Here is a 13513-nt window from a genome sequence, read left to right as displayed (position 1 = left end):
GCCCCCCTCCCGGGGCCCAGGTCAGTGGACCGGCCACAGGGGCTGGGGTGTCCCTTAGTGGGCCGGTCGGGGCGGGGGGGGGGGGGGCGGAGGCTGTGCCGCCTCCTCCTCCTCCTCCCAGCTGTGCGGAGGCCGGTGCCCCCCAGGACCAGCCCCAGGCGTTCTGGCCTTTCCCGGGGGGCCAAGGGCGGGCCGCGGGGCTGCCCCGGGTGGGCGCCTCAGGAGCCCACGTCGGATGGGCAGGGGGAGCCGGGCAGGGCGCGCTGAGGGCGCAGGGGCCGGGGCCGTCAGAAAAAAGGGAGGAGGTCAGAGGCCGCGGGGAAACAAGCCTGGGAGCCGCGGCTCGGGGAAGGAAGACGGGGCCCAGGGCTTTCTGCGGGCTAGAGCTGGGGGAGGCCGGCCCGGCGGCCCCTCCCCCTCCCGGGCAGCTGGGCTGGGCAGGGCCGGGCAGGGGCGGGGCGGGGCCGGAGCCAGTGTGCGCGGCGGCGGCGGCGAGGGAGGGCCCAAGCTAACCGCCCGCTGCGCTCTCTCCCGGACAGAAGAAGCCGGCGTGGGGCGCGGGGAAGCCAAGCCGCCGGGACCCGCCGCCGACTCCCGGGCAGAAGCCCCGAGCCCCGAGGCCATGAGGGTGAACGAGAAGTACTCGTCGCTGCCCGCCGCGGCCGACAGGGGCGTGCACATCATCAACATCCGCGCCATCGACGACCTGGGCTACCTGCAGTCCGAGGGCACGGTGAGTGCGGGCGCGGGGGGCGCGGGGGGCGCGCGGGGCGCGGGGGGCGGGACGCTCCCCTCGGTGCCCCCCCCCGGCCCGGGCCCCCCCAAGGGGTTGAAGGGGCAAGCCCGAGGGCGCAGCCGGGGCCGGCTCCCGCCGGGCTCGGGAGGGGCCGGAGGCCCTGGGGGCCGGATTCCCCTCCCCTCGGGCTCCTTCCACACAGGACCCAGGGGAAACCAGGCCCTCGAGCCCCCCTTCAATCCCCCCTCTTCCAGAGGCTCCCCCTCTTCCAGAGGCTCCCCCTCTTTTCCAAGGCTCCCCCCCGGGCCCGTCTCCCCGCCTGAGTGGGCGCAGCCGGCCCGGGGGGCCCCTTCCCCTTGGCTCCCCAGTCCCCGGCTTGGGGGCAGCCTCTCCTCCGGAAGGGGCTCAGCCACCCTCCCTCAACCCCCTTTCCCTCAGGGGGGCCCCCTCCGGGCCCAGCACCTTTGGGGGCCCTGGCATGCGGGCTCCTCCCTCGGACGCTGACTCCGGTTCTCAGGGCCCTGCCCCTCCAGCCTGTCCCGGCCCTGCTCAGGCCCCTCAGAGATTGCTCCAGCTCTGGGGGGGCACGCTGGGCACCAAGCGAGCCAGTGCTCCCTTTGGGGCTGCCCCCGGGGCAGGGCCTGAGCCAGCAGCTCCCTCAGATTCCCGCTGCTGAGGGAGGGGACCCGGGGCTGCGTGGAGGGAGCAGTTGTAGACAACTGGCCTCCCAGGGGTCCCCTCGGCTCTGGGAGGGGGACCGCCACCTCCCCAGGCTCCCCGGGGAGGCTTTTGCAGCTCCCAGGCAGGGGCACCGAGAACCTGGGCCAGTCACGAAGAGAAGTGCCCGATCCCTCTTGGCTCCCTGAGCCTCACACCAAGCGTGGCCTCGTGGGGAGCCGCTGGGAGAGCTTGCTTGGGACTCTGCATCAAAGCAGGGGAGGCAGCCCAGCCCTCCTCCCTCCTCCCTCCTGATAAAGCTTCTCCCAGGTCGCCCGAGTCAATCTGACCCCAGATCCGGGCTCGGTACCTGACAGCACAATGCTGGGACCGGCCCTCACCCCTTGGGAAGCGCCTACTGTGCGCAGGGCAGCCAGCAGCAGTCCCCGACCTCACCCCCTAAAAGGTATCCAGGAGAGCGGGGGCTGGGGACCGGCCAGGAACTGAAATTGAAGCCCCACCCCAAAGAAAGCAGCAGGGACCTGGGGGAAGGGAGTAGGGGGTGGGGGAGGTGCCGGGAGAGGAGGGGGGAGAGCGAGTTATGTAACTCTGCACTGCTCTGTGAAGCCGGGCCAGGAGGCGCCTACAGATGAGGTGACAGGGCCCTGACCTTTAAGAACTGGGCAGCTTGTTCCAGGCCGGGGCTTCCAGCCTTTCCCACCTTTGTGATCCTGGCACTTACAGTCTTTGGCCAGACAGCTTTTTCATCCGTAAAATGGGGCTTCTGGGAACTGCACGCCAAGTTCTCCGAGCTGTCGAGAAAATCCCAGGAAATAATCCCAGTGGTATTATGACATGGTGTCATATCATGTGAAGCAAGAAGGGCTTTGGAACTGGGCGGTCTCTCGATTTACAGAAAAGGAAACTGAGGCTCGGGGAGGAGCAGTAACCTGCAAGGTCCTGCAGGGAGTAAGGAGAAGTCCTGGGCCACGGCAGCCAGGTTCTCTGACTCTGTGTGTTGTGGCTGACACACTGCGCCATTTGTAAGGGACGGCCTTTCAGGAAGACAGAGTCAGAGCAGAGAATGCCCAACGAGTGGGGGAAATCGCAGAAGAGTTTGTGCCTGAAGCTGTTGGGAGGGCGGGGAGGGCAGCCCAGAGCCTCCTCTGTTCCGTAGACTCAAGTATCTGGAAGCAAAAGATAGATGGATAGATAGATAGATGATAGGAAGGGAGGAAGAAAGGAAGGAAAGAAAGGAAGGGAAGAAGAAAGAAAAGAAAGAAAGGAAAAGAAGAAGAAAGAGAAAAAAGAAAGAAGGAAGGAAAGAAGGAAAGAGGGAAAGAAAGGAAAGGAAAGGAAGGAAGGGAAAGAAAGGAAGAGAGAGAGGGAAGGAAGGAAGGGGAGGGAGGGAGAAAAGGGAGGAAGGAAGGAAAGAAAAAGAATGAGGAAGGAGAAAATGAAAGAGAAGAGCAGGAAAGAAGAAAGAAAGGGAAGAAAGAGGGAAAAAAGGAAGGAAGGAAAGAAAGAGAAAGAAGAGGGAGGGAGGAGAAAATGAAAGACATAGAAGAGCAGGAAAGAAGAAAGAAAAGGAAGAAAGAAGGAACGAAAAAGGGAAAGAGAAAATGAAAGGAAGAAAGAAAGAAGAGGGAGGAGAAAATGAAAGAAAGAGAAGGGAAGGGGAAAGAAAAGGAAAAAAGAAGCAAGTAAGAAAGAAAGAAGAGAAGAGGGAGGAGAAAGAGAGGAGAATATGAAAGAGAAGGGAAGAAAAGGAGAAAGAAAAGGAAGAAAGAGGAAGGAAGGAAGGAGAGAGGGAGGAAGAATTCTGAGTAGCCAGGAGATGCCACAAAGCCCATGCACTTGGTCCCTCAGAACCCTTTTTCTCTGCACATAATTCTGGCCACTTCTGTTCGCTGGTTCTCTAGCCAGTAGCAGGTTGGAAGCCAGAGAGGAGCTGCTAAGGCTGGCACAAAGGCCGCAGAGAGGCCGAGCTCGGTGGTCTTAGTGGCTCCCCATCTCTCCTTTCTCTGCCATCCCTCCCGGGCTCAGAGCCTGACCACTGATCCCGCCTCCCAAGTGTCTGAGTCACTGGGTTGTGTCTCTCCCCGAGGTGGGGAGGACTGCCTGGAGAGGACTTCAGAAAGGTTTCCCTCCCCCAAGGGGAGCACAGACAGAGTCATTCCTTCGAAAGTGAGCTTGAGCTACTGGTATTTCACGCCCTGGGCTCCTGCTTCACTTCTACCCTCCAGATGCAGGCAAATGGGGGGGGAGGGGTCCCTAGTCTGAGCTTTGGGCTTTCCCGCATGGAATGACCTGCCCCTCCCCCCCCAGCACCTTCCTTCCTCCAAGGCTCAGGTGCACCTTCCAAAATGTCTCCCCACCTTGCTCCGTAGCATTCTCCCGCCTGGTGGGGGCCCCTCTGCACCTGGGTCTCTCAGGGGCTTGTGGGTATGCCCCATTTCAGTGGGGGACACTGGACCTGGCTTCAGGAGCTCCGCCTTGAACACTTAGCAGCTGTGTGACCCCGAGCTGGCCTTTTTATAGCTATGAGCCTCGGTTTTCTTCATCTGGAAACTGGGGAGAATACCCCCTGTACCTCACAGGATTGTTGAGGAAGATGATTTTAAACCTTAAACCATATTGGTGTGAGCCCTTGTCAGCTCTAGAGCGCTCGGCCCCGCGGCCCCCTTCCTCTGCGTCCCCACCGCCCAATGAGGGCTTAATCCGTGTTTCCTGAACTGAATTCATGAGATAAAGCAGCTGCTGCTTTAACTGAGATTTTGATGCGAGAGACCCGATGAGACCCCTCTGAGCTCCCATCTTTTGTCTCCCAAATTCCCTGGGAAAAGGAGGGCAAACTCTGAAACCCTCCCAGAGGTCAAGCCAGCCAGCCCCCTGCAGGGGGCCAGAGCCAGCCCAGACACATTCCCTGCGCTGATCTTTTTAGTAATAAATCTTTCAGGGCTCTGTCTTCAGTGTTTACAAATTAAAAACCCCAAAGTCAGCGATCTTCTTTCTCCCCCTTCCCTCTGGTTCTCTCTCTCTTCTCTCCCTCCTCATTTCTTTTCTCTTCCTCATTTCTTCTCTCTCTCTCCCCCCTCTCCCTCATTTCTTTTTTCTCTAGGTCTGTCTCTCTCTCTGTCTGTCTCCTCTCCCTCCTCCTTCCTCCCCTTCTCTCTGCTTTCTCTTGCTCACTCTCTCTCCACCTCTTTCCCTTTCTCCCCCCTCCCATCCTCCCTCCCCTTCTTCCCTCCCCCCCTTCCCTTTGCTGAGACCACCCGGGCCGCTCATCCGTCACTGTCTGCCCCCTCCCCGCCTGAGATAGGCTGGCTGCGGGGGGAATGGAGAGCGCCTCTTGCTTATCTGCAGGTAGATGCTCTCTCTGCCAGATCCATTATCTCCTCCCGCCTCCGGGCTAAGGCAGAGCCGGTTTCTTCGCTCTGTGGGTCTTGGGGGCTCCCGTCGGGGGCCGGGAGGGTTTCCGCCTCTGCTCCCCCTGCAGCCCCCCCTCCTGGGGGACTGTCTCGCGCCCCCCTCCCCCCGCCCCCGTGCCTTTGGGAGCGGGGCGTCCTTCCTCTAGGTGCTCGCCATTCCCCACACACGGGGCAGGTGGGGGGAGGGGAGCCAGCAGGGGCGGGGCGGGTGGAGCCGAGGCTCTATTTTCCCATAGAGATAAGGCTCCCCGCAGCCCGGTCCGTGATTTCCCTGGGAACTCCCCGCGGGAGGCTTTCCCCGCCAGCTCTGCCCGGCTCCGGCCCCTGGCGGGACAGGCCCCCTGTGATCCTCCCCGCCCGGGCGCTCCCTCCCTCTCCTGCCGCCTCCCCGAGGACGCTCCCGGTGACATCCTCACCTCCTCCTGCTCCTCTCACCTCCCTATCTAATCACTTGCCCAGTTCCAGCGGTTTTTGTCCCACCCTGAGCTGCCGCCACATCACCTCACGCCTGGGCTGTTGCAAGGGCTTCTGGGGCTGCTCTTCCCCCATCCCCCTCCGCCCCCTCTAGAATTCGCCGACGCCAGCGTCCTTATGGTTCCCCCAGGACCCTCCGACTCCCTGGGCCGTCCTCCTCCTGGAACACTTTCCCTGCTCACTGTCACCTCCCGAAGCCTTTCCCATCTCTCTGGCTCTGTGAGACGCTCCCCTGGCCATTATCTCCACTCTCTTGTTTGCTCCCAGGTGTTTACATGTTGCTGGTGCTTAATAAGTGCTTGTTCGCTGACTGGTGGTTGTCACCTTCTGTGCATCTTGGAGTTGTGGAACCTTTTGGGTGACTTGCCAGCTCCCCCAGCCAGGATGTGTCAGTCAGGACTCGAATTCGGGTCTTGCTATTTCAGGGCCGGCCTGCCCATCAGGCCTCCCTGCCCCTCTCCTTTCCTGCAGTAATTATGCTCCCACCGCGTGTATTTCTGGGAGCCTGCAGGACTTACAGATGGCTTGCTTGATCCTCCCCGCAATTATGTGAAGGAGCCGGCTCCTTCCAGAGGTGACTCACACGCTCCGAAGACTGAGCTCATCGACTCGGGAATTCCCTGGGACCGGAGGCTCCTTTGCCTGCCCATGTGGGGCCGCCCCGGGGCAGCCGGCCCATCCTCGGGGGCACCGCTTTGCCCTCTGGGCACCGGGCCATCCTCTGAGTCACCAGTCCCTCCTCTGGAGCGGCCGTCCATCCCCGGGGTAGCCAGGCCGTCCTCTCGGCCCTCCGGCAGGCCCCTAGTGGAGCCTTTTGCTCCTGTTTTCCTTCAGGTTCTTGGGGGCTCACGCCCAGATTTGTGCCCCTCCCATTTCATGGATGGGGAGCCCAAGGAGAAGAAGTTGGGTGATTTATCGAGGATCACACGCCAGGGAGCGTCAGGTGCTCTACTGGAGCCCTGATTGTCACTCCTCAAGTTCAGGGCGTTGTCCCTGCGTCTGCCAGAGCTGATGGCGCCTCCGGCACCTGCCAGGGCGGTGGGGGTTCATCTGCCCGGAGCCAGGCAGACTCCCTCTTCTTTGCATCCTCTTTGGCTTCTGGGGGGGGGGGCTGCTGCTTCTAACCCAGGGCCTGAGCTCTGTGCCCTGGCTCCGGAAGCCTGTGGCACTGGGGGGGAGGGGGAGCCCCCGGCTGTGGAGCTCAGAGTTTAGCTTTCCTCCAGCTCGGGTGCCCCCATCAGTCCCCTGGGCAGTGGAAGGTGGGAGAGGCTGCCAGCTCAGACTGGCAGCTCCCCGCCTCTTCCCCCAATATCTGTGCCCTCCCCCCTTCCGGTGGGCTTGCCAAGCAGACTGAGGGCAGCAGGACTCTGAGAGCCCCAAGGCGGGGACCTTCTCTTCTGCTCTGAGCAAAGGGTCATGGGGGCAGGAAGAGAGCCCCAAACCTGGCCGTCCTGTCTGTCCCTGCCCAGACGTCTCCCCGGGAGCATTGGGGCACTGACCGGCAGCCCCGGGGCCGGACGCTTGGTGGCCGCTGACCGGCAGCCCTGGGGGCCAGATGCTTGGTGGCCGCTGACCTGCAGCCCCGAGGCCGGACGCTTGGTGGCCGCTGACCGGCAGCCCCGGGGCCGGACGCTTGGTGGCCGCTGACCGGCAGCCCCGGGGCCGGACGCTTGCTGTCACCTCTCCGCATTCAGTCTCTCAGACTGGATGTGTGAGAAGCAGCTCGGCCTGGAGAAGACAGGACCCCCCCCCCCCCAGCTCCTCTCCCTTTCTGGAATTTCCCCACGGTGGCTGAGAGGAGGGCCTTGCCCCGGTCATTGAGCCTCCCAAGCTTCTCCCCTCCCGATGATTAGCCCCTTACTCTGCTCCCAGACTCTGGCATTTCTGCCTCTGAGGAGGACTTAGCCCCTCTCCCGCCCCCCTCCTCTGACCCAGCCGGGGTTTGGGGCAGACCTTCTTGATTCATACCCATAAGGCAGCTGCTGGGGGAGGGGCCCCCACCTCTCACCCCAGGGGATCTTCCCAAAGCCCAGGGCTCATCATTCCTCCCTCCCTCTGACTGCTCAAAAACTCCTGGAACAAAAAGAAACCCCCCTCCCCCCTTGGTGTTCGAGGCCCTCCCCAGCCTGGGGGTCTCATCCATTCCCTCCCCCCCCCGCCCCCGTTCTCTGCAGTCTGGGGGCTCTGGCCCCCGGGCTCCCCTCTCAGCCCCCTGCCCTTCCTCTGGCTTTCCCGGTGCTTCCCTTTCTGCCTGAAGCTTCTCCCAGCTCCCCATCAGGGGAGGGGGAACTTGATGTATCCAGCACATAGTAGGTGCTTCAAAGGCAGTTAAGGGAAGACCGGACATTGCCTCTGACAGCGTTTTTCTGATTACGCTTAACTCTGCGGGAGCTGTCCCAGGGTCAGGCCCCACCCCCCCACCCCCGGGGACACTTCCCGCCAACCGGGCTTCGCAGGCCTTGTTTGATTTCTCCGTGGGCGCGTCATCGCCCTCCCGAGAGCGGGAGCTTCCCCAGGGCCTTAGTGCTCGGCACACAGCTGGTGCTTAATAAGTGCTTGCTGCGTTGGACCCAGGTCAGGGGATCTTAGGTGGGAGTTGGACCATCAGTGGCGGAGAGGAAACCGAGACCAAAGAAACGGGATCGTGGCCGTGACAGGACGGACCCCCTGGAGGCCCGAGACCCCAGAGGGAGAAAGGGCCAAGGGAGGGATCCCAAATTCCTCTTGTTCCAGAGCGTAAGCGTTCTCTCTTCTTCCCTTCCCATTCACCTCTCCAAACCTCGGCTTCTCCGTCTGTGAAAAGGAAGAAATGGTGAGGCCAGTTTTGGAAGGACTGTGTCCGTGTCAGCGCGCTTACTCGCCAGAAACCGGCCCAGCCCCGTCCTCGGCCCGCCTTGGGCTAGGCTGACCTCGGTCACCGGAGGGCCCTGTCGGTCCCATGGGCTCCATCTGCCCTGGAGGGTCCTGTCTGCCCCAGTGGGCTCCATCCGCCCGGGAGGGTCCTGTCCGTCCCATGGGTTCCATCCTCCCGGGAGGGCCCCGTCGGTCCCAGTGGGCTCCATCCGCCCGGGAGGGCCCCGTCCGTCCCATGGGCTCTGTCTGCCCCAGAAGGCTCCACCCTCCCGGGAGGGCCCCGTCCGTCCCATGGGCTCTGTCTGCCCCAGAAGGCTCCATCCGCCCGGGAGGGTCCTGTCGGCCCCAGTGGGCTCCATCTGCCCGGGAGGGTCCTGTCCGTCCCATGGGCTCCATCCGCCCGGGAGGGCCCCGTCCGTCCCATGGGCTCTGTCTGCCCAGGAGGGCTCCATCCGTCCCATGGGCTCTGTCCCCCCAGAGGGCTCTGTTCCCCCCATGGGCTCCATTCCCCCGGGGGATCCGCGCTCTGCGCTCTGCTCTGTGGAGCTGAGCTGACACTTGGCACATTCAGACTTGAGATTTCCGATGACTATTTAGAGCCTCCGTTGAGTGCCATTTGGGGGCCGGGCAGCGGCCTGGGCTCCGAGAACACATGGCCCTTAGCAGAGGCGGCCCCGTCCCGGAGGGAGCTGCCCTTCCGGGGCTAGGAGTTGGCTCCCGGCACAGCCCAATCCCCTGAATCTGGGGGGCCGCTCCTGGGCTCCTCCACCAGCCGAGTTTTTGTCTTCATCCGTCCCTTTGAGAACTGCCTGTGAATTCGGTGCGATTGGGCACGTTTGTTAAATACTGTGGGGCGGTGCCCTCCGCGGCAGGGCCCTCCCCCCCAGAAAAAGCTGCCTGCCTCGGTGAGCTCACAGCTTCCTGAGGGAAACCCTTTGTGGGCCAATGAATAGGAAGTGACCTGGACTGTGAAGGGAGAGAATGTTAATGACTTGGTGGCCTTGGATCATTACTTTGGGAATCGCCCTCCTAGAATATCCTCTTTGGAGCCATTTAAAGCCCCGGTAGGTAGCGTGCTGGGACAGGAATCAGGAAGATAGGAATTCAAATCCAGCTTCAGCCACAGCTGCCTCAGTTTCCTCAAATGTAAAAAAGCTCCTGCCTCCCCGGATGTGACAATCCAAAGAGATTATGCTTGTAGCTAGTACATAGTAGGCACTTAAATCTCATTTCTTTCTCAGTACCTGGTACATAGTAGGCACTTAAATCCAGTTTCTTTCCCTTTCCTTATGCCCATATTTTCAATGCAGTGACTTCCAAGGAGGAGAATCATAAGTTTTCGTTCTGTTCAGTTACCACTTGGATGACCCAGGTCAAGTCCCTTTCCCAGTCTGGGCCCCTTAGAAAAGATCTTAATGGTGCCATTTTCTCATTTTACAGATGAGGAAACTGAGACCCAGAAGCATAAGTCACCCCAGGTCACCTAGATGATGAACAGCCAAGTCAGAATTTGAACCTAAGACTTCTGGTCCCAAATCCTGAGCCATTCTCGCTGGGCCACTCTGGCAGTTTCCTCATTTGTGAATTGAAGGGGTCAGGCTCCATACTATCCAGGTTCCCCTCCGATTCTCACTCTAAATTTCCTGAGCTTTGCGGGAAATCCATTTTAATATTGATGGTTAACCTTGGACACACACACGGATGAGTCCCTTTCCATCTCCGTGCCGCAGTTTCCCCCTCTGTAGAAAGCAGATGCCCGACAGGACGATCCCTGAAGCCCAGAGCTGGGAGGGACTCGCCAAGGTCACCCAGGCCGGGAGCGATGCCCTGGGGTGTCCGTGGTGGGATCAGGCACCTGGTCCCGTCTCCCGAAGTGCCCGGTGACATTTGAAATCTGGGCAGAGCCTCGCAGAGCTGTCCCGGGGCCCAGCACATCTCCATGGGAAAAACCCGCGGCTGAGCAGGAGTGGAGCCCGGCCCCTGGCGAGATGCCACGCTGCGCGCAGGAGCAGCCAGCTGGCCGCCCTGCCCCTCTCCCTGGGCCGGAGCCTTGGTGCAGGAGGGCCAGCCGGAGCGAGACGCGCTTGCCCAGAGGGAGATTCGTCCCGGGGTCACGGGGCAAGGCCCCCATGTCCCCAGAGAGCGCGGGCTGCCCTAGATGAAGAGGAATGAACCACTCAGGGCCATCAGGATAACTCCCCGTGTAGCACTTTGCACACCCCATCCCGGCCCCCGGAAAATCCCAGGCATGACTTCTGGGCGAGGGCTCGGGGTCAGGAAGAGGAGCTCACCCCCAGCCTCCCTCCTTTCCTCGCCGTGGGACTCTGGGCAGTGATTTCAGCCGCCTCGCTTTCCTGCTCTGGTTGTTGGGGAGTTTGTGGAGAGACCCTCAGAGAAGCACTCGCTCGCTCCAGGCTCTTCTCACAATCCCTTCAGAGAACCAGAAAGGCAGGTTCAAGGCGACCGCCATCTTGGATGGCCGGCACCTCCGCCGTGTCCCCACCTGCTCTCCCGGCCGGTGTTATCTCGGGGAATCCCACAAACCCAGCCCCCCCCAGCCCCGGGAGGCGTGCGCAGGATTCTCATGAGCCTCCTTTGCCTGCTAGGAATCCAAAGCACGGGGCGGGGGGGGGGGGGGGGCGTTCCTAGCGAGTGACAGAACTGGAATAAACCCGCTGGGGTCCAGTTGTGACCAATTGGGACCAGTCTCCAGCCTGGCCCATGGTCCCTTCGCCGTGTCCACGGCCTGCTCCATTAGAACCCCCTGTGTTCCAGAGGGATCGGTCGCAAAGCGATCATCGAAAGCCGTTGTGTCCCAGGTGCTGCCGTCCCACGGGGCCACGGACCGTCCCAGGGGACTTCCCTCTCTCGGGTCCCGTGGGGTGTGGCCAGTGAGTGAGCTCGTGCGCACTTTTCAGCTAATGAATAGCCACGGACTCACTACTCTGTTCAATTCCGCAAGGACTCCTCCAGCCCCTGGGCCGGTCATCGTGCTGGGGACCGAAGAGAAGTCTCCCCCTCAGCACTTACATTCTCCTGGAGAAGACTTTTCAAGTGGGGTTCAGTGACTTGCCCAGCGTCACACAGCCAGGAAGTGTCTGAGCCTGGATTTGAACTCGGGTCCTCCTGACTTCAGGGCCGGTGCTCTCTCCACTGTGCCCAGAGAAGACGTTTGGCTTTGAGAAGGAAGCACAAAGGAGATGTGGCCTCCAGCTGTGTCACCCAGGCCAGAAATAAGGCAGCCGCTCATAGTCGATGTGGAAGCTTTGGTCTCCCGTGACTCCAGCCCGGCCAGTCATCCCCCTCCCCAAGCTTGGTCCTCCGCTCCCTGGGCTTCACTGCACCGGCGCCCGACTTGTCGGAGTCCTTTCAGCCGTGTCCAGCTCTTCATGACCCCATCCGGGGTTTTCCTGGAAGAGATGGTTTGCCTTTCCTTCTGTTCTGCTCATCTTATAGATGACTGGGGCAAACGGCGTTTAAGGGACTCACCCAGGGTCACACAGTGTCTGAGGCCGCTTTTGAACTCAGCTCTCCCAGATTCCAGGTCCAGCACTTTTATCTACTTCCCCATCTAGCGGCCCCCAGCTTGGCTTTGGCCCTACCCTTTACCTCCAAAGTCCCTGATGCACTGGACCCACCAGCCTTAGCCTCTTCAGTAACCAGTATTCTTCTAGTGTCCTGGGCCTACAGAACATGCCCACAGCGCTCCAAAATGTTCCTGCACCAAGTGCTGTAAGAAACCAGTCACTGAGCAGTTATTAAGCACCCCCTGTGTACCAGGCACTCCAAAATGTTCCTGCACCGAGTGCTGTAAGAAATCAGTCACTGAGCAGTTATTAAGCACCTCCGGTGTACCAGGCACTCCAAAATGTTCCTGCACCGAGTGCTGTAAGAAATCAGTCAGTGAGCAGTTATTAAGCACCTCCTGTGGGCCAGGCACTGTGCTAGGTTCTGGGCTGGGCTACAACTCTCTGACCCTTAAGAACAGATAACAATATATCCAGAAGTTTCTATGATGTAATCTGTTGCTCTTTCCAGGAGATGGAGAAAGAAGAGACAGTTTCTTGGTGTTTCCTTTTAAATCCTTGTAAAAGCCTCCAGTTAATGATCTCTCTCTCTCTCTCTCTCTCCTGTCTCTGCAGCTGCTGAATTCGCTGGGTGTGGACCCCGATGCCAAATGTAAGTATGGCCTCTACTTTCAAGATGGCCGGAGGAAAGTGGATTACGTCCTGGTCTACCACTACAAGAAGACGGGCAGTCACAATATCCTGGCTCGAGTCCTCCATGTGGATCCCCCCCAGGGGTCCCAGAGCCTCAAGCAGGAGCCTTTGCCCGGCAAGGAGAGCTCCACGGACATGACAGAGTTTGACCATCACGAGGCTGACAAGCGGGCTCGCCGGGAAGAGTATGAGAGCAACCTCCGGGAGGCTGGACTCGAGCTGGAGAAGGATGAGGATGTAATTATCACCCATAAGGAAGTATCCCAGGGGGTTGGGGGGAGAGGGGCTTGTCTGCTGCTGGGAAGCCCACCTGGTGGAGGTGGGCTTTAGTTGTATATGGAGAGATTGCATTTTTCACCATTAACATCTTCTATCTCATGGTATCCAGATCTTCCCAGGATAATGACACCCTACTCTAGTCTATTCTGCTCTAGTCTACTTGTCTACCCTTCTCTACCCTAGTCTACTCTACTCTACTCATCTACTCTAGTCTACTTGTCTATTCTCCTCTCCTCTACTTTACTCTGCGAACTAAGCACCCTTCAGCCTTCTCTCTCCTTCCATTTCTACTTTCAAACCAAGCATAGCCAACCAACCATTTCCTTCTTCTGAACCCTATACAATCTTTCCAGGACACAAGCTCCTAGTGATCCCTTTTCCCGTCTTTTGTCACGGCCCTACCTGGCAAAGGAGCAGGGGCTGCCTCAAGGCATTAGCTGCTGGAGGAAAGGGAGAAGGGGAGAGGCCCGGGGGTCCTGCCATCTATACTCACTTGGTGAGGGAGCTGTCACCTCCATCTCTGGACATGGGGCTCTGAGAAATGGAGGGGAATCCCTGGCTGAGTTCTCAGTGCTGTGGGGATGAGCAGCTGAAGAATAAAGCTGTACAGAGAGAGCCGCAGGGAGCCTGGAGATCGGGGGCTTTGGGGGCATGGACTTCCGGGGCAGATCCACTTCATATTTAGCTTGGAAAGAAGGAGTGAATTCACTTCAGCAGATGTTTATTAATCATCCAGGAGAGTGAGGCAGTCGAAAGCTGTTTTGGGGAGCTGCGGGGAGGCTGGATTGGAAAGGGGCCATTTAAGAGGCTGTTGTCAGGTGAGAGAGGAGGTGGCGCTGGAGAGGGTGTTGAGCGCCTTGTGA

The 13513-nt window shown here is 60.1% G+C and overlaps 1 protein-coding gene across 1 annotated transcript in view; it reads left to right on the top strand.

Moving 5' to 3' along the window:
- The window catches only part of ANO1 (anoctamin 1), a 157086-nt gene that overhangs the window by 83359 nt on the left and 60214 nt on the right, over positions 1–13513 (top strand). Inside the window, exons 2-3 of the mRNA XM_031943607.1 lie at positions 540–733; positions 12294–12608. Coding sequence (XP_031799467.1) covers positions 540–733; positions 12294–12608 — 509 coding nt within the window. The remainder of the gene's footprint in view (positions 1–539; positions 734–12293; positions 12609–13513) is intronic.

This window comes from Sarcophilus harrisii, chromosome 6, assembly GCF_902635505.1.
Source record: "Sarcophilus harrisii chromosome 6, mSarHar1.11, whole genome shotgun sequence".
Taxonomy (NCBI): domain Eukaryota; kingdom Metazoa; phylum Chordata; class Mammalia; order Dasyuromorphia; family Dasyuridae; genus Sarcophilus; species Sarcophilus harrisii.
This window is presented reverse-complemented; position numbering and strand designations above follow the sequence as displayed.